We start from the raw sequence: 27,855 nt of genomic DNA on the forward strand, positions 1-27,855 counted from the left end.
TAAGTCAAAATTTTTTGTCTTTTATGACTCTTATGCCAAACATCGGTCATGGAATATTTCTCATAGTAATTCCAACGGCAGAATTTAATTTGATGGGTGCTCTTCAGGATATTTCTCAATTCAATACCCTGATAGCCCTACATGTTTTTCCTCTTCTAGAAATCCTATGATTGATTTGGTCTTAACCGACTCTAGTCATTTTTGTAGCCAACTGATTACTCATGCTGATTTTGATTCTGATCATGTCCCTGTTACGTTTCAAATATCCCATGAAGCGACTCTCAATCCTATCAGCTCCACTTTCAATTATTTACGAGCCGACTGGAATACATATGAAACGAATGTTGACTCTAATCTTGATGTTAACATTTCTTTAGAAACTAAACTTGATATTGACAATGCTCTTGAAACTTTAACTAATTCCATTGCTGAAGCCAGGAGCATCGCAATTCCAAAATGTGAAGTAAAATTTGAATCCGTGATTATAGACGATGATCTTAAACTCTTGATCCGTCTTAAAAACGTGAGGAGAAGGCAATTTCAACGCACTCGTGATCCTGCTATGAAAATTATGTGGCAGGATTTGCAGAAAGAAATCAAGAAATGTTTTACAGATTTAAGAAAAAAAAATTTTGAAAATAAAATTACTCATTTGGACCCTGCCTCTAAGCCCATTTGGAAATTATCTAAAATCTTGAAAAAACCTCAGAAGCCAACACCAGCATTGAAAGAGAAAAACAATTTATTACTAACTAATTGCGAAAAAGCTCAAAAGCTTGCTATGCAGTTTGAAAGTGCGCACAATTTTAATTTAGGACTTACTAGTCCAATTGAAAATCAAGTTACTCAGGACTTCGAAAATATTCTCAATCAAGAGAACGTTTTCGAAAATGCCTGGGAGACTGATTTGGAAGAAGTGAGAACTATTATTAAAAAAATCAAAAATATGAAAGCTCCTGGCGATGATGGAATTTTCTACATCCCCATCAAGAAACTTCCAGAAAGCAGCTCATCATTTTTCGTTGATATATTCAACAAATGTTTTCAATTAGCATATTTTTGTGACAAATGGAAAAATGCTAAGGTTGTTCCAATTTTAAAACCAGACAAAAATCCTGCAGAAGCTTCTAGCTATCGTCCAATCAGTTTGCTTTCCTCCATCAGTAAACTGTTTGAAAAGGTTATTTTGAACAGAATGATGGCTTACATCAACGAAAATTCAATTTTTGCCAATGAACAGTTCGAATTCCACCATGGACATTCGACCACTCATCAACTTTTACGTGTAACAAATTTGATCCGTTCCAACAAATCTGAAGGCTATTGTACTGGTCTTGCTCTTCTAGACATAGAAAAAGCATTCGACAGTGTTTGGCATGAATGTTTGATTGTTAAATTTAAAAACTTTAATTTTCCAACATACATTGTTAGAATAATTCAAAGTTGTCTGTCAAATCGTACACTTCAGGTTAATTATCAGAACTCCAGATCTGAAAGATTTCCTGTAAGAGCTGGTGTTCCCCAAGGCAGCATGTTGGGACCAATATTATACAATATTTTCACATCTGACTTACCTGAGCTACCTCAGGGATGTCAAAAATCCTTGTTTGCGACAAAGGACGAAGTCTGCGTGTCATCTGTAGACGATGGCAAAAAAAGTTTGTATATTTTTTCTTCATACTTGCAAAAGTAGAAGATTTCTCCTAATGCTTCCAAAACTCAACTAATAATATTCCCACATAAACCAAAAGCTCTATATTTGAAACCTTCAAGTAGTCATGTTGTCACGATGAGAGGAATTCCAATAAATTGGTCAGATGAAGTTAAGTATCTAGGGCTCATGCTAGATAAGAATTTCAGTTTCAAAAATCACATTGAGGGCATTCAAGCCAAATGTAACAAATATGTAAAACGTCTCTATCCCCTTATTAATGAAAAATGAAAACTTGTCTTAAGAAGCTCTTAAGCTTTTGACCTTCAAACAAATTTTCAAGCCAGCCATGTTGTATGCTGTATCAATATGGACTAGCTGTTGTAATAGCAGGAAGAAAGCTCTGCAGAGAATTCAAAATAAAATTTTGAAAATGATTCTGAAGCTTTCACCCTGATATAGTACCAATGAGTTACATAGAATATCCAATGTTGAAACATTGGAACAAATGTCAAATAAAATAATTAATAATTGCAGGCAAAAATCGTTGCAATCTTCTATTGCCACGATTAATGCATTATTTGTTAAGGTTAAGTTATGTTAAGTACATTGAAAATGTGTTTGTTTTTCTAGTCCTCATAAGAACATGAAGCTGAGAAGCAGGCTCTGTCACAGTGGGGACGTAATGCCAAGAAGAAGAAAAGATTTTTCCCCGCACCAAATATACAAACAGCTTATAATATGGCTAAGCTAAGAAAATTATAGAAAACGGTGAATCAGCCAATAATGTTTTCTGTGATAGCTCCATCATGCGGTGGAATTCCCAACTAACTGATGTGCAACAATGTTGCCCTATCCCTGTTGAAAATCTTTACCGAAGAAAGTATGGTTTTATGTAAAATGGTTTCTGAGATATAAATGTGCAAAGTATAAAATTCAATAGTGGAATTCGTATTTTATCTTTTCTTACCCCTTCCCACCTGAAATAATCCCCTTTTAAATTTACTTTTATCTTTTAGTAAAACTGAATTAGTTCTCTGCCATTCGTTGTTACCTTGAAATTACATACATACATTTTTCATCGTGTTTTCTTGATAGCTCCTCCCTGTCTAGTTACATCACAGTTCTAGAAATCTGTCTTAAAAAACTTAAGCATAAGCAACTGAAGTATCGGATCGAGAACATATATAACTTATGAGCTGAAGAAAATGTCCTTCGACGTTCGTAGAAACGAATCTACAATACCCTTTGTTTCGTTTCTTCTTTATTGCTTCACAGATCTGCCAAAATTTGGTGAGCCAATCCAAAACTTAACAGTGGCCGTGGGCAGAGAAGCGGTCCTGATTTGCGTGATTGATAATCTGCAAACGTATAAGGTAAGAACTAGAGCTAAACAGAAAATCAATGCCCGATGAATGTTCAACACGATGTCCTGTAGGTGGCCTGGCTTCGGGTGGACACCCAAACGATTTTAACGATACAAACGCACGTAATCACCAAAAATCACCGAATGACGATTACGCACGTAGAAGGACGCAAATGGGTGCTCCGGATAAAGGACGTCAAAGAGTCAGACAAGGGATGGTACATGTGCCAGGTGAACACCGATCCAATGCGGAATCAAATTGGCTTCCTGAACGTAGTTGGTGAGTACACTATTGAAAAAATACATCGTTTGACTATCTACTCCAACGATTATTTCTGAATGTACATCATTTCCAAGCAAGTTTGTGTGTGCAATAAAAATGATGCACGTTGTTTGTTGAACAAAAAACACGACATGTTAATTCATGGGGGTGTTTTTGCTTACAGTGCCACCAAACATCCTGGACTATCCCACCAGTACAGACATGGTGGTTCGAGAAGGCAGCAACGTGACGCTAAAATGTGCTGCATCAGGTTCCCCCCCGCCCATTATCATATGGCGCAGGGAGGGTAACGAGCCAATTAGTTCAGACGGTAATTTGAAACAATACAAAAAAAAAATCTCATCCATCATGGTGGAGCCATTATTCAGTCAGTGCCTTTCCGCATCATTTTTCGTTGCAACAGCTTCCAGTCATAACACATCAACGTTTTCCATTCCACGGGTCAATCGGCTGGACATGGGAGCATATTTATGCATCGCTTCCAACGGGATTCCGCCATCAGTGAGCAAACGTGTGATGTTGATAGTGCATTGTAAGTATATTAAACCACTTCTACTGTTTAAACTGTTTGAGAAAATGACAGCATCACAAGCGCTTTTCAAATAATTGACAATGAACTCTGATAGTTGTTAAAATATCAGTTAAGTATTGAACATGTGTTTGGTTTTATGACAAAATACTCTTTTTTTTTTTAATTTAGTGCAGAACTGATTTACATTGAAATGCTATTTTGATTGATGTGAATTGATAACATTATGAGACATTCAAGGTCGCTCGCCCAGCGTTTCGTTTACATAACAGATGTTTGTAGTTTTCTCATTTTTAGATGTCCAATGAAAAAGTACCATAATTTCTGGTTTTGCTATAATTTTGTCAATGCTAAACAACTGAATGCAGAAAAACAAGTACGACGGTGAACTTCATTGGCTCATGCACCGAGTTTTCTAACAAATGTGATTTTTGTGCTTAAAAACAAGTGTAAAATAAAAAAAAAAAAGAAAATCAAGAAATCTCATTTTGGGGTGATTTATGTTTGTTTTGAAAACATCTCTACATAACTAATTAGGGGTCCTTGAATTCAGGATTGAATCCTGATCGCCAAATTATTAACAACACAGTGTTTATGGAAATAATCAAAACATAATTTTAAAGAATACCGCCGAAAGCTTCTTAATGCAGACAATTTCCCAATGATTTTCCTAATATACACCAGAAATTCTATTATTTTAAAATTCATATAAATAAAATTCACATTAAGTTCGATTCTACAATCTGTTTTGGGGATATATTTTAAACGGCTTTATGACATTTGGTCGACAGACATTTGGTTAAATGATATTTGACGAAAATACGTTTGGTCGAATGAATTTTTGTTGCAATAGATAATCTTAAGTTTATTTTAAGCAAACATATTTTTCATCTGAAGTCAAACACGAATCTATCTAGAGTAAAGTGGGGCAAAAGTTCGAGTGGGGTAAGAGTTTCTTTTTAAGATTTCTAGCTCAATTCAAAACAAATCTTATAAATGTCACGGTGGTTCGAATGCTATTCAAGTAAGAGACTTTCAATCCAAATATCATAAAAATCGATTGAGATTTGGAAATGTTATGGCTATTTGTTGTTTTTCGACGTGAATATTGTAATTTTTGGTCAAACTTTCGTTGCATGGAACCAATTGAAGATAAAATCTTTTTCAATTTTTTATGTAAGGGCGTTTCTAGACCTATCATAAGGTTGCTTTGAGGTGTATTAGTTTTTGCATAAATGTTTGAAAACAATTTTTGGCCCATAGTGGGGCAAAAGTTCGAATCAGCGGGGCAAAAGTTCGACCTATGTATAAAAACACGGAAAAATTTGCAAATTGCCTAAAATCCACATATTATCTTCAAACTTAGTTAAATTAGTCTGATCGTGTGAAAACTGTCATAAAAATTTTACATTTCTATTTAGTTTTGCGAAAAACTGGTATTTTTGAGTATATTACAATTAAGCCGGTTTGGGTATTTTTTTTATGAAAATTTAGTGTATATTTTTCGTCAAACTTAAGTTTACGGCTGGTGTAAAGTATGCCTGTCATAAAAGAATCGATATTTTGTGTTTTAGCCAGCGAACTTTTGCCCCACACTAGATTCGAACTCTTGCCCCACCGGTGGGGCAAAAGTTCGAATAAGACAATCAATTTTGAAACTGTTATAACTAAAAATGGGTAAATATTTTGACACAAGTTTGTTCAGCAAAATTATAGCCTATATGTTGAAGGTTCACTGTATGGTATTTGTTTTGTTTTAACTGCTATTTTTTTTCTGGAAACTTTGATTATACCACTAAGGTCGAACTTTTGTCCCACCTTACTCTACATGATAAATATTACCTACATTTTGCAACGTGGTGAAGGCTGTAGAATTTATCATATACATCATATACATATATGAGAGTATTTATTTATATACTACTAGCGTCTATGTATGGTAAATTATTCTTGAAAATGTTATTATTTTTCAGCAATGATAATAAGTTGATAAAAAATTCAATCGAAAATAATCAAACAAGAGAATCGTGATTATCCTGTGTATTGCGTGAGGTGAGATGAGTCGACTTATGTCACAAGTTGATTTGCATCCATTAAAGATCAGCTTGTCGCGATTCATCCGACCCGCAAAATAAGGTTGAATTCGAAAAATGACATCAAGTAACGTCAACAACGCAAGGAGTCGATTTTGTGGGACAGTCTGGGTGATCAACTGAAATCCCATAATTACGTTTGTCGCATATAGAAGCATTGAAGTTTGTCCAGGAAATACCAGTACACCAACGCAGGTTACTTGCAGTTTATCGCGCTGTACTAGCATATGTAACATCTGGTAATAGCACCTACTATACAGGTCTTCTCCTTTTTCAATGATTCTATCACTGTGTTTTAACGTCAAAACGACACTCTGTAAAATAATCTGGAAAATCCTTATTCCACTAAATTTTCGACAAAAAAGCCTTTTAACGAAATGTCATATGCTTCTACCCCGAACGCCACTACCCCGAATGCCGTTACCTCGAACGCCATTACCCCGAACGCCATTACCCCGAATGGGTCATTACCCCGAACGCCACTACCCTAAGTTTGGCTTAACATTTACGTTTTAAATATTAGAAGATAAAAAAGGAGCTAGATTTTCAGCAAATAATTTTTACTAAGTTTCGTTTGGATTTGTCCTATAATTTAAATGAGATTCACGCAGCCACACTGCAATGGTCTGAAGAACAGCCTGTATCGAAAAGAAGGGTGAACTTATTATGAAAAAAATAGCTATAATATGCAGTAAAGTCTCGTTTTGGACGCTGCTATCCACTTCCTTCACTCAATTTCTTTAGATGTTGAACTACTAGCATTCAGATTTTCTAACAGATTTTGTTTCGTTAACAATGGTAATAGAAGATCATCCTGATATTATCACTGCAAGTAATGTTCCATAGAACACACTTAAAGATCAACCTGATAGACAATCGTTCCGCTGTAGCAAAGGAACACTAATACACTGGTACATATTAGAAAAACGCCGATCGCCGCTAAAGTAAATACTTTCGTTGGTTTGTTGAACCATTCAACTGAATTTCTTTAAGATAACCACAAAATAGTTGTGTTTGATTTAAGACAATGAAGAAATAATGATAACAGAAAAGTGATAAGCAGATCCATAAGAAAACTGATTGTTTTAATGCAAGAAGATAAAAGAAAGCAAAATATTTGATTAGAATTATAGCAGGATTAATTTCAATAAATGCCTTAAGGATATGCTGCTTTCAAAAAAAAAAAAAAAAAAAGATGTTCCATATGAAAATATTAGTGACTAGTTCATCCAACGAAAACTTAAAAGAACGGCCTATTTAAGAAAGAAGGGCAAATTTCTGGTGAAATGCTTGCAGCTTTGACGAGACGTGAATAATAATTGTAACAACATATATTCATATCAAAGCAAAATCAAAGTCGAAATATGAACACCACCAAGAAGTGCAAATACCGGTGAGCACGCAGCTGTTCTGCAAGACCATATTGAGGGTAAGGGTTCGAAATCGTCCGATGGTGGATCTTATTTCCTTGACATCCCTGGGCATAGAGGCACATATGCAAGAATGGTAAATTGACAAGAAAAGCACTCAGTCAATAAAAGGCTTGTTTTATTAAAAGCACATTCACAAATTTCATAACGCTAAAACAAATGTTATGCTTGGTTGTCCTCGAAATGTTACACCTCATACAAAATTTGTACAATTTCCATACAAAAAGTGTTACGACAGGTGGGTGTCCAAAATAGCTATTTTTGGCGCTATGAAATTCGTGATTGAATCTTTGAACTGTGAAAGTGCACTCTTAGCTGAGAAACAGGTATTGCCCCAGAAATAAAAAGAAGAAGATATTTACCAACAAGATATTTTGAAAGAATAGCTGACATATAAAAGAAGGGAAAATATATGATGTACATTTTACTGACGAGTTCTACGCACCACTAATTATCAGTTCACATTAGAAACGCATACATCAATGGTCAATTTATTTTTATGATATGGTCAATATTTTTGCCCGCAGAACGATATACTGGCCTGTATCTCATACTTTTCGGGGTAATGGCTTATTCGGGGTTTTGGCGTGCGGGGTAATTACCCGTTCGGGGTAATGGCTTTCGGGGTAGTGGCCCATTCGTGGTAGTGGCGTTCGGGGTAATGGAATGGAGCCGATGAAATGTTCATTCGACCTAATGTACTTTCAACTAAATGTCATTCGACCAAACGTCTTTCGACCAAATGTCATAGATTCAAGAATCCTCGCAAACTTTCAGGCTGACACCATATTCAAATCATTGTTTAGAACTAAAAGTTTACGGATGTTTGCTAGTACCACACCGATCGTGGTTCGAAATGAACATTCTGTAACACAAAAAAAAACTTCACAATACCCAATTTGACAATAGTTGAGACAAACAATACCCATTTACCACAGGTTACATTGATATTGGTGCTCTATTAGAGAGAAACCATTTTTGTAATATAAGTCAGAAATTTCAATATAACGTTAAACGCCTAGAGGTATGCAATGCCCTATAAATGTTACGGAAATCATTTAATTTTGTTCAATGTGTACTCCATTATCAAAATTACCCCGAAACAGAAAACCGATTTTCGATTGTATGAAAAATAATACATCCATTCAGAATAAATCTTTTGTCAATCTATCAAGTGCAATCGATAGCTAGGATGTCAGTACTTGTTTTAAAAATACAAATTGTAAATCTCTGAAGCAGAATGCATAAATATTAAAGTTTTCTTCGAAAAAACTATCAAAGTTTTAGAATGTAGTCATGAGGGTACCTTTAGTATTAATAGCTTTTCAATTTATGTTCTTTTCTATTTTTTCCCCCATTATCCACAGTTTCTCCCATGATTTGGATACAGGACCAGTTGGTGGGGGCAGCACTCGGTCAGCGCCTCACTCTCGAGTGCAACTCGGAAGCCTTTCCCCGGTCAATCAATTACTGGATGAAGAACGACACAATCATAACACAAGGTAAGTCAACGGATGGAACTGAGCTTATGGCAAACATCAACCAATACACAACCTTCATCCATATATGGGTGCGAATGTCACGCAAGCTTCACTGAGATTCCAATGAAGCGTGGTATTTGATCCGTTCTTTGCAGGGTCGGCGTGAGGAATTTGTTTCAAACGTGAATGAAATTTCCCTTAACTGTAGTTTTACTTATTTCACAAAGATAATTGATTTTGCTATTCATATGCATCGTTGTATTAATACTTCAATAGTCGCACAGTTCTATTTTGTACAAAACATGACAAAAAAATCTCGCTTCTCAAATTTAGAGGATATAACTTAATATTTACTTAGTTCGATCATTATGGGCTATCTTAATAAATCAAACTTGTTCGGCGTGTAATCAGTAATCTAGTGATATCGCAAATCCGCTTAGGCGTTAATATGTCAAGGGTTGCCTCACTAACAAAAGGTGACTCCCAGTTACAGCTTCGGAGATGCAGAGACATACTCAATCTCTAGTAACAATGGTTGTTTAGCTTTCATTTCTTCTTTTCCCCGATGACCGTAAGGGAGAAACAGTTTACGAACAAAGTCAATTATACATACAAATTGCATCACACCGGTACTACACGGTGGGTGAAATCGTTTGATCGATAAATTTCGTCGCATGAAACGCTATTTGATGAGTTCATATGTACATTTAATTTCATCCCGTATACTCGTATAATATGCACGTATATAGCGTCCACTTTTGTATGTAGAAGGCGATATCGCGACATCTTCTTCGTGAAACTTTGCACGTATAAACATAGTATAACGTACAAGATGATTTCGTTATACGTTGAGTATGATTGTCTGGGGACTATTTGATTTCTCGACTTATGCACTTTTAAAACGGTTAACTAATCCCAAGCCCCATTCATTCAGGGATTTGTGCATCTTCGAATGTTCTGGTTCATCACCGAGTGCAACTACGGAGGGGTCATACCATGGATGGAGACCATATGTTTGATCTTAAAAAAATAGTGATTTTGGGTTGAGAATACAAGACCGGCAGTGTAGATGTATGGCAGAAGTGTTCCACACAAAAACAGCAAAGTGAAACTCTCACTGTAAACCTACAAAGAGTGTGTGAGAAATGAGTCTACAACGGAATATGAGCCCAATAGAAAAGAGTTCCGTAAATAAAAAAAATCTCTAAATAGAAAGCTGTTTTCTCCGAAAGGTATAAATTGCGGTATCTTTTTCTAAAGAGGCTCTATGCAAAATGGTAAAGAATGATATTTGTGAATAAAAAACGACTACTTCATTATTTATCAATAGTAGTGGAGTAGAACAACATGCACTAAACAAAGGGCACGGGTATACCACAAGAGATCAGAGAAAACTGGTCGCAGTGGTTCATCCCAAACAGAAACAGCAAAAAAAATTAAAACGAAATAAAAATTAAATAAAAAAAATCATTTTGGACTTAAAAAATTCGACGTTAGAAAACTTTTTTCCCTAAAATATGCCCAATTTGCAATGTATGGCGACTTTTAGTAAATTTAATTACGAAACTTTTTGCTTAAGGGTGATCAAAATCTGAAATAGCCGTTTTTTTAAATCGACTTTAAAATTTTGAATCATATTTTTTCAGTGTAGAAAATGTTTTTTTTTTATTTTTTCAATATTTTTTTTCTAAAACTTCAGGAAATTTCACGACAGTTCCCCATACAACACTTGTTGGTAGGTCTTACCGTTTTCGAGTTATACGGGTTTAAAAGCAAAGTAAAAAATATTTGACCCTTTGCAAATGCTAGTCTAGATCGATTTTGAAAAAACAAAATATGCAAAGTACCTTAGTTTCACATACTTTTGACATTTAGAAAGTTTCATTGAATTCTGAAGGGGTGCTGCCAATCGCGTGTCAAATTGACGTGAAATCCGTCTGTATGCCCAGGGAAGTCAAGTAAATTTCCATAACGAAAAGATCCTGGTCCGACCGGGATTCAAACCAAGACACCTTCTGCATAGTTCATTCATTTTTTAGTTAACATCTAAACAGATAACACTGAATCAACAATTTCACGCCACAATACTCGGTAGGTGGCCGCATCTCTCAATTCTCGGTTCTGCTCCACGCTTGCCAAATCGATACGCACTTGATCAGGCCACCTAGATCGCTGCGCTCCAAAACTTCTTGTACCAACCGGATCTGAAGCGAACGCCATCTTTGCAGGGTTCCTGTCCGGCATTCTTGCAACATGCCCTGCACATCGTATCCTTCCAGCTTTGGTCACCTTCTGGATACTGGGATCGCAGTAGAGTTGGGCAAGCTCGTGGGTTATCCTCAGCCGCCACACACCAATTTCCTGCACAATGCCAAAGATCGTCCTAAGCTACCGACGATCGGAGACTCCAAGTGCTTGCAGGTTCTCCTCGAGCATCGTCCACGTTTCATGCCCGTAGAGGACTACCGGCCTTGTGAGCGTTTTGTACATGGTACATTTGGTGCGGGCGTGGATCTTTTTTGGCCGCAGTTTCTTCTGGAGACCGTAGTAGGCCCGACTTTTACTGATGATACGTATTTCACGGCTAACATTATTGTCAGCCGTCAGCAAGGATCCAAGGTAGGCGAACTTGTCGACCACCTCGAAAGTATCCCTGTCTATCGTAACACTGCTACCTAGGCGAGCCCTGTCGCGCTCGGCCCCACCAGCTAGCAAGTACTTTGTCTTGGACGCATTCACCACCAGTCCAACTTTTTCTGCCTCGCGTTTCAGGCGGGTGTACAGGTCTGCAACCTTTTCAAATGTTCGGCCGATAATGTCCAAATCATCCGCGAAGCAAACAAATTAACTGGATCTCGTAAAAATTGTACCCTAGCTGTTGAACCCGGCTCTCCGTATAACACCTTCTAGCGCAATATTGAACAACAGGCAGTCCATCACCTTGTCGTAGTCCCCGGCGGGATCCAAACGAACTGGAATGTTCGGCTGAAATCTTCACACAATTTTGCACACCATCCTTCGTCGCTCTTATCAGTCTCGTGAGCTTGCCGAGAAAGCTGTTCTCATTCATAATTTTCCATAGCTCTACGCGGTCGATACCATCGTATGTCGCCTTGAAATCGATAAAAAGGTGATACGGTGGGACCTGGTATTCACGACATTTTTGAAGGATTTGCCGTTGTTGGTCGGTTATTGATCGGCCGTCAATGAAGCCAGCTTGATAACTTCCCACGAACTCGTATACTACAGATGACAGACGACGGAAGATGATCTGGGATAATACTTTGAAAACCGCATTTAGAATGGTGATCGCTCGAAAGTGCTCACAATCTAACTTGTCGCCTTTCTTGTAGATGGGGCGTATTACCCCTACCTTCCACTCCTCCGGTAGTGGTTCTGTTTCCCAGATTGTGCCTATCAGCCGGTGCAGACAAATGGCCAGTCTCTCCGGGCCCATCTTTATGAGTTCAGCTCCGATACCATCCTTACCAGCAGCTTTATTGTTCTTGAGCTGGTGAATGGCATCCTTAACCTCCCTCAAAGTAGGGGCTGCTTGGTTTCCATCCTCCGCAGTACTGACGAAAGCATTTCCTCCGTTGTCCCGACCCTAATTGCCTGTGCTTTCAGCGCCATTCAGGTGCTCGTCGATATGCTACTTCCAACTTTTGATCACCTCACGCTTGTCCATCAAAAGGCTCCCATCCTTATCCCTGCTTGCGGCACGAAGCCGTGGCGGGATGCGTTGAGCTTCTGATAGAACTTACGTGTTTTTTGAGACCGACACAGCTGTTCCATCTCTTCCAGGCGGCGTTTTTTCTCCCGAAAGAGGCGGGTCTGTTGTTGCCGTTTCCGTCTATAACGTTAAACGTTCTGCCGGGTCCTTTGCTGCAGCATGATCGCCCACGCTGCATAATCTGCCTACATATTTCGTCGAACCAATAGTTCCGTCGACTCCGTCCCACGTACCCGACGTTGCTCTCAGCTGCATTGTTGAGTCAGTCCTCAAGAGGGGCTTCATCCAGCTCACCCTCTTCCGGTTATGCAGCCTCGAAGTGCTGCGCGTATGCCGCTACGACATCCGATTGCTTGAGCCGCTCTAGGTCATACCGGGGCAGCCATCGGTACCATACGTGGTTAACGACGGAGAGTTTTGGGCGCAGTTTAACCATCACCAGATAGTGGTCAGAGTCGATGTTAGCACCACGATAGTCTCGTGAGCTTGCCGAGAAAGCTGTTCTCATTCATAATTTTCCATAGCTCTACGCGGTCGATACCATCGTATGTCGCCTTGAAATCGATAAAAAGGTGATACGGTGGGACCTGGTATTCACGACATTTTTGAAGGATTTGCCGTTGTTGGTCGGTTATTGATCGGCCGTCAATGAAGCCAGCTTGATAACTTCCCACGAACTCGTATACTACAGATGACAGACGACGGAAGATGATCTGGGATAATACTTTGAAAACCGCATTTAGAATGGTGATCGCTCGAAAGTGCTCACAATCTAACTTGTCGCCTTTCTTGTAGATGGGGCGTATTACCCCTACCTTCCACTCCTCCGGTAGTGGTTCTGTTTCCCAGATTGTGCCTATCAGCCGGTGCAGACAAATGGCCAGTCTCTCCGGGCCCATCTTTATGAGTTCAGCTCCGATACCATCCTTACCAGCAGCTTTATTGTTCTTGAGCTGGTGAATGGCATCCTTAACCTCCCTCAAAGTAGGGGCTGCTTGGTTTCCATCCTCCGCAGTACTGACGAAAGCATTTCCTCCGTTGTCCCGACCCTAATTGCCTGTGCTTTCAGCGCCATTCAGGTGCTCGTCGATATGCTACTTCCAACTTTTGATCACCTCACGCTTGTCCATCAAAAGGCTCCCATCCTTATCCCTGCTTGCGGCACGAAGCCGTGGCGGGATGCGTTGAGCTTCTGATAGAACTTACGTGTTTTTTGAGACCGACACAGCTGTTCCATCTCTTCCAGGCGGCGTTTTTTCTCCCGAAAGAGGCGGGTCTGTTGTTGCCGTTTCCGTCTATAACGTTAAACGTTCTGCCGGGTCCTTTGCTGCAGCATGATCGCCCACGCTGCATAATCTGCCTACATATTTCGTCGAACCAATAGTTCCGTCGACTCCGTCCCACGTACCCGACGTTGCTCTCAGCTGCATTGTTGAGTCAGTCCTCAAGAGGGGCTTCATCCAGCTCACCCTCTTCCGGTTATGCAGCCTCGAAGTGCTGCGCGTATGCCGCTACGACATCCGATTGCTTGAGCCGCTCTAGGTCATACCGGGGCAGCCATCGGTACCATACGTGGTTAACGACGGAGAGTTTTGGGCGCAGTTTAACCATCACCAGATAGTGGTCAGAGTCGATGTTAGCACCACGATAGGTCCTGACGTCGATAATGTCGGAGTGCCGTCCATCAATTAGAGCGTGGTCGATTTGTGATTCTGTCTGCTGTGGTGATCTCCAGGTGTATCGGTATGGAAGGCTGTGCTGGAAGTAGCCCATACAACCAAAATGTACGTATAGCGAAATCACCTGGAGGCTTTATATGTGCAAAATTTCACTTATATGATGTCGCGAAAAGGCCTTCTACGTACAAAAGTGGAGGCGATATGCGTGCATATATTATGTGATGAATAATAACATACAATGCGAGTGTATAAACATTCTACCGAACCAACTTGGTATCTTATGCGACTTAACTTATGATAACAAATGTTGATTTGACAGCTGCTACTGATTGATGCGACTTACTTTGTAGGAGTGTACGAGACGAAACAAAATGTATAAATGAACTCAGAAAAGAAGTGTTTTATGCTAGGAAACTCATCAAACTGACGAGTTTATCCACGGTGTTTTGCGGGTTTGATGTAATTAGTATGAATATACGAGTTGTAACGTGAACTTTCATGCGATTTCTGGTTGTCTGGGAGGTGCTACGGATGGCCATATTCTTAGGGGCGGTGAAATTAATTAGTCATGACTATGATGATTTTGACGTCATGGCTTGGGCAGCTGTCGTACTCGCAAACGAGCTACGTGCAAAAAGCGTCTTTGTCATCATCAGTGCTGCCGGAGTGACGGATGTGCACGTTTGACTGATCGCATTAATTGTGCCGATTTGCTATGTAAACTCCGTTTCAACGCCCCTCTAAGATCAACTCGTGAACCTGATTTCTTTCGCCGACCTTTCCATCGTACTGCATATGGAATGCACAATCCTCTAGAGGTTTGCTGTACCCGTTTCAACGAAGTAGCTGATATTTTTGATTTTGAAATGTCCAAAAATGTGTTCAAGTTAAGGATTAGTTCATAAGTTACTTTTGCCTGTGCGATATTTTTTTTATATCGAAGATAAATATAAAAATAAATAAAAAAATAAATAAATTATTATGCTGAAGTTAAAGAACCGGCCTTTGAGCCTCATCCGGCACATTCTCTCATTGATCGGCCACCACCCAATCACGCGCCTCTGCATATCACCCATCACTATAAAAGCTGTTCCCAGCTCGTGTGTGTTACCACAGCTCTGGTAGATGGTTTGGTTTCCTCTAAACGTTCGCACCATTGATCCCTTCCAACACACTTCCTGCAACGCTACGATGCCGAATCCACGGTCCTTCAGCACGTCGACAAGTATGCGTGTGCATCCGATGAAGTTGAGAGATTTACAGTTCCACGTACCGAGCTTCCAATCGCTAGTCTCTTTACGTCACTGTGGTCTTCGCCGATTGTCCCGGTTCGTATTTTTCTCGTTGATTATTCATGACGGATTTCACGCCAACTCGACACGCGATTGGCAGCACCCCTTCAGAATTCAATGAAACTTTCTGGGTGTCAATAGTATGTGAAACTAAGATACTTTGCATATTTTGTATTTTCAAAATCGATCTAGACTAACATTTGAAAAGGGTCAAAGTTTTTTTTTACTTTTTTTATAAACCCGTATAACTCGAAAACGGTAAGACCTACAAAAAAGGGTTGTATGGGGGACTGTCGTGAAATTTCCTGAAGTTTTAGAAAAAAAATATTGAAAAAAAAAAAAAAAACATTTTCTACACCGAAAAAACAGTGATTCAAAACTTTGAAGTCGATTTAAAAAAACGGCCATTTCAGATTTTGATCATCCTTAAGCAAAAAGTTTCGTAAGGCTGATACAAATATTAATTTTCTTTTATGTCACCCCCCCCTTCAAAAATCCGAAAAATTTGAAGGGGAGAAAAAAAAAAGATTCATCATTTTTTTTGACATCAGTTAGGTTTTTTTTTATTTTTAGAGTAAAGACCAGGTAAAATAATGATCCAGATGACGATTGCAAAAAGTTTAATAACTATCGTTAAAAATAAAAATTTGAACGAAAAAACTTTTTTTTCGTTTTTATTTTTTTGTTCCTTATTTATTTTTATCCCCCCCCTCGTACCTTCCAAGTGGTCTCGGACATAAAAGAAAATTAATATTTGTATCAGCCTAATTAAATTTACTAAAAGTCGTCCATACATTGCAAATTGGACATATTTTAGGGAAAAAAGTTTTTCTAACAACAAATTTTTTAAGTCCAAATTTTTTTTTTTTTATTTCGCTTTAAATAGTCTAGCATGCTTATATTTTAAAGTGATAAATGAGTGTTAATCACAAAATAGATTATATTTGTTTTATTGGGAATAATTAAAAGAAATAAAACGGAATTATACAGAGTTTTTTTTTAATTCAATACAATTGATCTCGCACCAAACCGCTTATGAGAAAATGAACTCCGTCTAACAATCCGATGGGTTTTTAATGGTTGGAAGGATATCACAAGAATATTTTATTTCTTATTTGGTCAAAGCCAATCTTAATCGCTGTACTGCTCGTTAGTTCGCAGCATATTAGAGTACGCAGCATGTGTATGGGCACCGCATCACACCACTCAAATCGTCAGGCTGATTTGCTGCAGATAAGGCGTCACAGGACTTCTTACGGATTCAACAATCCGTTGTCTAGATGTTTTCGTTTGTTCAATTGTGCGAGTGCGTTGTTTGATTTTAATGTGTCTAAGTATGTCTTTAAGAATAGGCCTAAGGATTTTTAGCTTAAGAAACAGTCTGTGGAATGTAACAATTCGAGACGGTGACAATAAATAAATAAATAAATTAACAGGTGTCTGGAAAGGATCAATATTATGCTTATAAAAAAAGTCGTGGTTTTTTTTTATCATGCATCATTATTTTTTATTATTGCTATATATCCTAAAACGTAGTACCGTAATCCGGGGTAACATTGATCAGCGGGGTAAGATTGATCGGTATGATCCTTCTCGTAAAAATTTCGAATCATCATTTATTGATGAAATATTTTCAAAGTATGAATGGTGCCTCTCTTTCTTACATCCATAAGCTAACGAAAGTTGTGGTTTTTGCGAAAATTGGTTTTCGTTCATGCGTGAATTTGTCAAGTTTTTGAATCAATGATTTTTATCATTATGGATGACACTGCCGAAGATTCATGTCTCACATAAGTTCTGCAAATGGTATGAGCAAGGAAAATGCGATGGTAACTAAAAATGGCATCGCTAAAAACGATTCCGTTGTCAAATTTCTCATAAGTTTATTCAATTAAACAACAATAACGAACTACTATTAAGAATGCAGAATTTCCTTAGAAAATTGCCTACCTTTTGGCGTATTCCACGGTTCAACGCGATTTTATTTTTGAAATAACTCAAAAAGTAAATGACTTGTAAGAATTTGGTCTTTATATTCGGCTTCAGGGGCCATGATTTAAGTTAGCAACGACATTGTCAATATTACCGAACCTTTTTTTAATAGGGTGATCAATGTTACCCCATATCAGCTTAATAAGAAAATCACTTAAACATTTATTTAAACATACTTATATCTGTTTAAAACCAAAGTACAGTATATAGTCACTAGCGGTAGGCGCCAGTACTTGTTTTAAAAATATAAAACCTGCGACATTTGCATTTTTAAATGAAAAATTTGAGAAATATCCCAAAAACTGATCAATGTTACCCCGGATTACGGTATCTGCACATGAATATTTACTTTATTTTTGGGCTTTACTGAATAAATTGAATATTTTTGGTTCATCCTCTGAATTGGTATACCGTTTGGCTGCAATTTTTGTATCACTAATAGGCATAAAACAATGATATTTTTGGGTACCAGTGACAGTTTTAACCTTATCAAACAATTCCATCAATTCCTCTGACATTTTAATATACTGTTCATTAGATATATAACAGAAATTTAATTTGGTGATACATGTATCAGTTTGTTTCACTGCCCAGTCGAATAGTTCTCGCGGAGTTGCGATTGTGTTTCCATAGTCTTTTGCAAGACTTGCTCTTTTTGCCATTCGCTTGAGAGTGCCACCAATAGCGTCACAGGGGCCTTTGCCGTGGGATGTAGCAAAAAAGTGCCATTCTGCTTCCAATCCATATATTTTCTTGAAATTACATAAGCTGGCAATTTTTTTTTTATTTTTATAATGAGCTGCAGCTCCATCTGACATAAAAATAACTCTTGAGAAATTTTTTTGAAATAAATAGCTGAACTGCTACTGTATCATGGCTCAACACTTCTGATATTATAATAAAACTAACGTTTTCCAATTTATTATCTTTTTTATGGTAAATCTCGAATGGGTGTATCGTTGCTTGGGAATTATTCCAGTGATATCCTTGAGCAGCGTTTTGTATGATAAAACTATAATTTTCAGAAAAGTCGCTCATTACCAGTATTTTACCTTGTTTTAAGGAGTTTTTTTTGTTTCGTAGAAAAGAAGACTGTTCTTTGCAAATAAAATCAAAAAATAGTTATATACATAGGTAGAACGACAATTATAAGTTAAATACCTATCTTTCTATACACTCACGCGGTGATTGTTGAGTAACTCAGGTCGTTAACGGACATTTTAGGTAGATAACAATACAAACATTATTTCTTATTCATCTGGCTTGTAACGCAGGTACGTTTAGTAGTATTTTCTAGAAGAAAATTTAATGGGGTATGGATCAGGTTGTTCCTTTTCAATGTTTGCAATCTTTCGAACCATAAAAATCCGTCGGATTGTTAGACGGAGTTGATTTTCTCATAGGCAGAGGCGAAATCCATAGATTGCCTTCATTTAAAAAACATAATCACTGCATAATTCCTTTTTTAACTATTCTCAATAAAAAATACAATTTATTTCTGATTTAAACTTATTTATCACTTGAAAACACGATCATATTTGACGGTTTAGAAGAAAATCTTTGAAAAAAATTCAGTTTTGGACTTGAAAAATTCGTTGTTAGAAAAACTTTTTTCCTTTAGATATGCCCAATTTGCAATGTATGGACGACTTTTAGTAAATTTAATTACGAAACTTTTTGCTCAAGGATGATCAAAATCTGAAATGGCCATTTTTTAAATCGACTCTTAAGTTTTGAATCACATTTTTTTTCAGTGTAGAAAATGTGTTTTTATTTTTTCAACATTTTTTTCTTAAACGTCAGGAAATTTCACGACAGCCCCCCATACAACACTTTTTTGTAGGTCTTACCGTTTTCGAGTTATACGGGTTCATAAAAAAAGGTAGAAAAAAAAACTTTGGGACTTAAAAAATTCGATGCTAGAAAAACTTTTTTCCCTAAAATATGCCCAATTTGCAATGTATAGACGACTTTTAGTAAATTTAATTACGAAACTTTTTGCTTAGGGATGATCAAAATCTGAAATGGCCGTTTTTTTATTAAATCGACTTTAAAGTTTTTAATATTTTTTTTCAGTGTAGAAATGTGTTTTTATTTTTTTCAATATTTTTCTCTAAAACGTCAGGAAATTTTACGACAGTCCCCCATACAACACTTTTTTGTAGGTCTTACCGTTTTCGAGTTATACGGGTTTATAAAAAAAAGTAAAAAAAAAACTTTGACCCTTTCCAAATGTTAGTCTAGATCGATTTTGAAAATACAAAGTATGTAAAGTATCTTAGTTTCACACACCCAGAAAGTTTCATTGAATTCTGAAGGGGTGCTGCCAATCCCTTTGTCGAGTTGGCGTGAAATCCGTCTCATTGCTTGATTTTTTTTACGGTTGGCTTGCAGAGCCTGACACCAACCCCCTTGGTTTCCCGGGGACCATTCCCCCTAAATGTTTGGTGGACCATAGTGCGCAGTTTAGCTTAGAGTCATTCTTTGGTACTAGGGCGATGATCAGCCGCCTCTGACATTGGAAACAGACGCTGTTGTGAGCCGCTCCTAACATGGAGTACAGACACTCCAGGTTTGCAGAAGCAAAATCAAACCCCCCTTCCCTGTCAGCATACGACCAAAGTTCCCACCGGGGGTTTGCTACCCGATCTTATCTAAGGTTTCTCGTACCCCGGCCAGTACCACGAGGAGGTAAGGATAGGAGTTGCTGGACAAGAGGCTAACGACCACACAGAGGAGTCTATTTTATTCCTTCGGGTACGCGAGATACCAATGATACGCCATACCCAGCCATTTACCAACCACCTTCAGCATAGCTTCGCTTTATAACCGCAAACTCTGACCACTCGACTAAAGAAGGCCCCAAGGCTAATAAAAGTATCATGTGTATAAAGATGCGAATACTATTAAGCGCGTGAAATGGTTAGATATCAGTGGGTTGGTCACTTAGTGCGAATGTCGGAAGAAAGAATTGCGAAAATAATATTCAATAAACAATAAGCTAGTTGTACGCACGGGAAGGTGACCAGGTAACCCTAAACGTACGGGGCAACTGGAGAATCATCGCGCAAGACTGACGAAGATGGAGCTCTACAATACGTCCGGCAATTGCGTGACGCTACGCTGTAGCCATCAAGGTACAAGGTAAGTAAGTAATCAAATTCAAAATTGGTTGGAAAGATGGCGCCTTCTGCAAAATTGTACAGTTGCGGAAGGGCTATCATTAGTCTAGCCAAGAGTTACTAGACACTAAGCAGCGCTAGTGAGCATGAAACTTTTGTTTTGCAGATTTCTCGTGATCATGACCACTTAGAAAGATGACATTTTCGGCACACATTGTTCAGTAGCTCCAGGACTGTCATTATTCTAGCTAAGTGATTCGAGATTTTACTACCAGGCGACGCTAGTGAGCATAAAACGTTAATTCTGCAAATATCTCAGGATCCTGAGTTCTTAGAAAGCAGGCGCCTTTGACAAGTTCAGTAAGTCAACAGCTATCATTGTTTGAGCAATGAAATTCAAAATTTCGCCAGCAGGCGGTACCGATGATTTTTTGTTCTACGGATATATCAAGATCATGACTTCTTAGAAACATGATATGTCATTATTTTCGGCATTCGCAGATATAACAGCATCCAGACCATGTGAAAAATCGGCTAGAGCTAGTTTTAAGCTATCATTATTTTATCCAGTAGATTTGAAAAACACAAGTTTCATGCGCACGGGAATGATAGTCCTTGACTTCCTTTGACGAAGACGCCATCATTTTAAGCTGCTAGTTTCAGGCTCACTAACGCTATATTATTATGTGATCATGATTTTAAAATATCCGCAAAACAAAAGATTTATACGCACTAAGGCCGCCTGGTTGAGGCACATAGAATCTCATGCCTCGATGTAACTCTTGAGCTACTAAACAGATTTGTCGGATACGCCATCTTTTAGGATCCTGGGATATCTGCAAAACAAAATGCTCACTAGCGCCGCCTAGTGGCAAAGAATCAAATCTCTTGGCTTCATGCACACTAGCGCTGCCTGATGGCACTAATCTACTGAACAACGGTTCCGAAGACATCAACCTTCCAAATCATCAGGATCTCGAGATATCATACAACATTGGACAACACATTTGCAACTTTTTCAATTTTCCATACAAAACGATCAGCTTTGGAGAGTTATATCTGATTCATTTATGTACCGATTTGAATAAAAATTTCACAGTTCTTCAGAAATAATTTGAATTTCAACATATATTTTCGAGCGATTTTTCCAATCACTTACTTACTTACTTATTTGGCTTTACATCAATTATCTTGATAAAGCCTCGCCAACAATATTTCGCCAATTCCCTCGGTTCATGGCCGCTTCTCTCCATCCTCGACTGTGACCCACGCTCTCCAGGTCCTGGTGTACCTGGTCCATCCACCTAGCTCGCTGCGCCCCACGCCTTCTTGTTCCGACCGGATTCGTGGCGAACACCATCTTTACAGGGTTGTTGTCCGGCATTCTTGCAACATGCCCTGCCCAGCGTATCCTTCCAGCTTTAGCTACCTTCACGATACTGGGTTCGCCGTAGAGTTGAGCGAGCTCGTGGTTCATCCTTCGCCGCCACACTCCGTTCTCCTGCACGCCGCCGAAGATCGTCCTTAGCACTCGGCGTTCGAAAACCCCAAGAGCTTGCAAGTCCTCCTCGAGCATAGTCCACGCCTCATGCCCATAGAGGACTACCGGTCTTATGAGCGTTTTGTACATTGTGCATTTGGTGCGGGGGTGAATCTTTCTTGACCGCAGTTTCTTCTGGAGCCCATAGTAGGCACGACTTCCGCTGATGATGCGCCTTCGTATTTCCCGACTAACATTGTTGTCAGCCGTCAACAAGGATCCAAGGTAGACGAACTCGTCCACCACCTCGAAGGTATCCCCGTCTATCGTAACACTGCTTCCTAGGCGGGCCCTGTCGCGCTCAGTTCCGCCAACCAGCATGTACTTTGTTTTCGACGCATTCACCATTAGCCCGACTCTTGTTGCTTCGCGTTTCAGGCGGGTGAACAAATCTGCCACCGTTTCAAATTTTCTCCCAATAATATCCATGTCGTCCGCGAAGCAAACAAATTGTCCGGATCTCGTGAAAATCGTGCCTCGACTGTTAAGTCCGGCTCTCCGCATGACACCTTCAAGCGCAATATTGAACAACAGGCACGAAAGTCCGTCGCCCTGTCGTAGTCCCCGCCGAGACTCGAACGAACTGGAGTGTTCGCCCGAGATCTTCACGCAGTTTTGCACACCGTCCATCGTTGCTCTGATCAATCTTGTGAGCTTCCCGGGAAAGCTGTTCTCGTCCATGATTTTCCATAGCTCAATGCGGTCGATACTATCGTATGCCGCCTTGAAATCGATGAACAAATGGTGCGTAGGGACCTGGTACTCACGGCATTTCTGGAGGATTTGCCGCACGGAAAAGATCTGGTCCGTTGTCGAGCGGCCGTCGATGAAACCTGCTTGATAACTTCCCACGAACTCGTTTGCTATAGGTGATAGACGACGGAAGAGAATCTGGGATAGCACTTTATAGGCGGCGTTTAGGATGGTGATTGCACGATAATTTTCACACTCCAGTTTGTCGCCCTTTTTGTAGATAGGGCATATAACGCCTTGCTTCCACTCCTCCGGTAGCTGTTCCGTTTCCCAGATTCTGACTATCAGCCGATGCAGACAAGCGGCCAACCTGTCCGGGCCCATCTTGATGAGTTCGGCTCCGATACCATCCTTGCCAGCGGCCTTGTTGTTCTTGAGCTGTTGAATGGCATCCTTAACTTCCCCCATCGTGGGAGATGGTTGATTTCCGCTGTCCGCTGTGCTGACGTAGCCATCGCCTTCGCTGTCCTGACCTTCTGTGCCTGTGTTCTCTGCGCCATTCAGGTGTTCATCGTAGTGCTGCTTCCACCTTTCGATCACCTCGCGTCCGTCCGTCAAGATGCTCCCATCCTTATCCCGGCACATCTCAGCTCGCGGCACGAAGCCTTTGCGGGATGTGTTGAGCTTCTGATAGAACTTCCGCGTTTCTTGAGAACGGTACAGCAACTCCATCTCTTGGCATTCCACCTCTTCCAGGCGGCGCTTTTTGTCCCGGAATAGGCGGGTTTGCTGTTTCCGCTTCAGTCTTTATCGTTCCACGTTTTGCCGCGTACCATGCTGCAGCATTGCAGCCCGCGCTGCATTCTTCTCCTCTAAAACCTCCTGGCACTCCTCGTCGAACCAATCGTTTCTTGAGCTCCGTTCCACATATCCGACAACGCTTTCGGCAGCGTCGTTAATGGCTGCTTTGACTGTCCTCCAGCAGTCCTCAAGAGGGGCCCTATCGAGCTCGCCCTCATCCGGCAACGCTGCCTCAAGATGCTGCGCGTACGCATTGGCGACATCCGGTTGTTTTAGCCGCTCGAGATTGTACCGGGGCGGGCGTCGGTACCGTACATTGTTGATGACGGATAGTTTTGGGCGCAGTTTCACCATTACCAGGTAGTGGTCGGAGTCAATGTTGGCGCCACGATAGGTTCTGACGTCGGTTATGTCGGAGAAGTGCCGTCCATCGATCAAAACGTGGTCGATTTGCGATTCTGTCTGCTGAGGTGATCTCCAGGTGTACCGATACGGGAGGCTGTGCTGGAAATAGGTGCTACGAATGGCCATGTTCTTGGAGGCAGCAAAATCTATCAGTCGTAGGCCGTTCTCGTTCGTCAGCCGGTGGGCGCTGAACTTTCCAATCGTCGGTCTGAACTCCTCCTCCTGGCCAACCTGAGCGTTCAAATCTCCTATGATGATCTTGACGTCGTGGCTTGGGCAGCGGTCGTACTCGCGTTCGAGCTGCGCGTAAAATGCGTCCTTGTCATCATCAGTGCTTCCGGAGTGTGGGCTATGCACGTTGATTATGCTGAAGTTAAAGAATCGGCCTTTGATTCTTAACTTGCACATTCGTTCATTGATCGGCCACCACCCGATCACGCGCCTTTGCATATCACCCATCACTATGAAAGCTGTTCCCAGCTCGCGTGTGTTGCCGCAGCTCTGGTAGATGGTATGATTACCTCTAAACGTTCGCACCAATGCTCCTGTCCAGCACACCTCCTGCAGCGCTACGATGTCGAAACCGCGGGTCTTCAGTACATCGGAGAGTATGCGAGTACTTCCAATGAAGTTGAGAGATTTGCAGTTCCACGTACCGAGTTTCCAATCGCTAGTCCATTTTCGTCGCTGTGGTCTTTGCCGATTGTTCCGGTCCGTATTCTCTCGTTGACGTTCCTGTGCTGATGTGTTTTTACGGTTGGCTTGCAGGGCCTGACACCAACCCCCTAGATTTCCGGAGGACCATTCCCCCTAAATGTTCGGAGGGCCATAGTGCGCAGTTTAGCTTAGAGTCCTTCTCTGGCACTCGGACGATGATCAGCCGCCCCTGACATGGGGAGCAGACGCTGTTGTGAGCCGCTCCTAACGTGGAGTACAGACGCTCCAGGTTTGCAGAAGCAAACCCCCCCTTCCCTGTCAGCATACGACCAAAGTTCCCACCGGGGGTTGGTTACCCGATCTTCCCCAAGGTTACTCGTACCCCGGCCAGTACCACGAGGAGGTAGGGATAGGAGTTGCTGGGCAAGAGGCTAAGGACCGCACAAAGGGGTCTATTTTATTCCTGCAGGTACACGAGGTACCAATGGTACGCCATGCCCAGCCATTTACCGCGCCTTTTTTCCAATCACTATACTAGTTCAAAAGCAGTAACAATTTGACTAAAGTGAATTCGTCGACGATTTTTTTATAATTGACATAAATAAACAAATTGAAAGAATAGTTCTTCAGCAAAGATGTAGATCCCAAGTAACACAATTGGTCATATATGAGCTCAAAATACACCATTCGTACATCATACCTGTTTTGGTTCGAATGTACAATACTGAATATCATACACCTTTATACCCGAAAAAGCGCAAGAACGGAAGGCTTTTAAAACATCTTCTTAGTTCAACTGGATGCTTTACAATACCTATTTCATACTTTTCATAGCATTCGAATTTGTTATATCAAAGTTATATCATACATCATTATAGCCATTAAGTTATAATCAAGTTATCGAGATGTAATCTGGCATGCAAAAATACAAGCGCACATTGTGTATTGCTTGAAATGTTTTGACAGCTGGAAAAAAATAAACAAAACTGAAAAAGATTCGTCAATGAATTCAAGTGCAAGTACCGTGATCAAGAAAAAATGTCTTGCTACGTAAAACTTGGCTGGGATTTTTTTTTTATTATGTTCAGAATTGGAAAATATAAGGTGAGCTTTGTGCTTAAAGTGTGTGTTTTTTATGTGCGGTTTAAGATTTCTGGTGAAACGGAGAGTTGTATTTATTGATTATTCACGCGCCGCTTATAGATGTGCAGTTGCTACTTACTTTTCGTAAAATCTATACGGTTGTGTCAAATTTTTGTCAGATCGAACAACCAAGAAACATGGTGGAATTGACCACCAGCGCACAGTGCGGGTCAAAAAGTTTTGTAGTGGTTATTTGTTTATGAATCGATGATAATTCAATTGATTTGTATATTTCGAGGATGTGATACTAGAAACATTAAACAGTGACTGGGTCGAACATATTCTTGACTCTGCGTGCTTAAAATCGCAAATATTAAAATTAATTCATGTGTCATCATTTTCCTGAGCGGTTCTGTTACATGGCCTTGCTTTGATTGTATAGAAAAAAAACAAGTATTGGAACGAAGTTTTAAATAAGTATCAAATACGTGTTTAAAACAACAGAAATAAAAAAATAAACATATTATTTTACTCATTGTAAATGTGAGCATCGTCATTTAGACAAAACAATCTTTTCCATCGGGAACAAATCACAACATCTGGCAAGTTTTTCTTTTCGTGCACTTTTAATTAAAACACTTTCATTCATTTTCCCCTTTCCGTTCGCATTGATTACCATATCGCAAAATGTTTTTTCGCATATTTTGTTTTGCTTCAAAACATAAATCTCTGCATCAATCTTCGAAGAGAAACTGAGATGCCAAAGAGAAACTGAAATGCTAAATTTGTTTTTCGATTGACAGAAAAAAGCATTATTATAACACCCTAATCACAACAATCAAAACAGAGATGTATGCAATATGTTTTCATATGCAGCTTTATAACTTAGTTACCTCAGCTGAATTTTGGTCATGGGTAGTGTTTTAGCTAAGCTATACATACAATAGTCGAACAGAAATATAACGTGAATATTATTTCTGCGCTTGCCCAATAGATATGTTTCCCTAAAACATAATCAGACGGTATTAAAGCAGAAGATGTATTGGATTTTACCTTTAACACCTGAATATAACATAATTTTCAGAGTGCTGACCGAGAAGATGTTTTCTGTGTTACTTGGGATTTTGACAAGATCAACAAGTTTGCTGAAGACAGTTTCTGTGTAGGGCTTACATTTCGAAATAAACAGTTTTTTTAATTTTTTGTTGAAAATTTCACTTTAGAGAAACTTTAAAGTAGATGGAGTACCGTGTACCTTTTAATTCCGCTCCTAAATGCTTATCTTTGACAGATACGCGTATTTCGACTACCACTTGCAGTCTTCTTCAGTGTCAGTTACTCGTATCCACTGAAGAAATCGTCGCATCTCTCTACCTTAAATACTAACACCAGATAAGTACCTACACAAACAAACTACCTAGGAAAAATTTTCGACAGGAGTATACCTGTCATGTCTTGGTCAGAATTGAAAAGGGGGATAATAATAATTATACAAATTTCTAACTATCTACCTATGTATTCAAGCTCGTTTATATTTCTTAGGTACAAACTTAAACAGCCTTGATTGTCCGTTTCCTTGATCCCTATTAAGAAGTAATGAAGGCTTTTGTTTGTAAATTTCTAAACTTTCAGCGACGTCTAGTTTCCAAGATGAAGATACGCTTCGTACGATGTCTATGTTATCGCTTGTCATTTGATGTCCATCCTGGAAAACATGTTCAGCCACTTTTGATTTAAAATCATACGCTAATCCCTTTTCTAATTCCTTGTCCGCTTTTTTTACCTCAGCAATATGTTCTTTGAATCTTATTTCTAGTGTTCGTTTTGTTTGTCCTATATAGATTTTATTACAATGGGGGCATGAAATTTTATATACTCCTGCTCTATTCAGTTTATTAATTTTATCCTTTGATGATCCTAATCTAGATTTAAGCTGACTACTCCTACTGCTGAAAACCAAATCTACTCCATATTTTCGAAATTTCTTAGCCAAAGGCTGTGTAATCTTGGTATCAAAATTCACCG

The 27,855-nt window shown here is 39.5% G+C and overlaps 1 protein-coding gene across 6 annotated transcripts in view; it reads left to right on the plus strand.

Moving 5' to 3' along the window:
* The window catches only part of LOC5567451 (lachesin), a 135,428-nt gene that overhangs the window by 63,899 nt on the left and 43,674 nt on the right, over positions 1 to 27,855 (plus strand). For all 6 annotated transcript variants that reach the window (XM_021844510.1, XM_021844508.1, XM_021844509.1 and 3 more), the window contains exons 4-8: positions 2,930 to 3,027; positions 3,090 to 3,297; positions 3,464 to 3,610; positions 3,704 to 3,832; positions 8,720 to 8,854. In XM_021844510.1, coding sequence (XP_021700202.1) covers positions 2,930 to 3,027; positions 3,090 to 3,297; positions 3,464 to 3,610; positions 3,704 to 3,832; positions 8,720 to 8,854 — 717 coding nt within the window. The remainder of the gene's footprint in view (positions 1 to 2,929; positions 3,028 to 3,089; positions 3,298 to 3,463; positions 3,611 to 3,703; positions 3,833 to 8,719; positions 8,855 to 27,855) is intronic.

This window comes from Aedes aegypti, chromosome 2 (genome assembly GCF_002204515.2).
Source record: "Aedes aegypti strain LVP_AGWG chromosome 2, AaegL5.0 Primary Assembly, whole genome shotgun sequence".
NCBI lineage: Eukaryota > Metazoa > Arthropoda > Insecta > Diptera > Culicidae > Aedes > Aedes aegypti.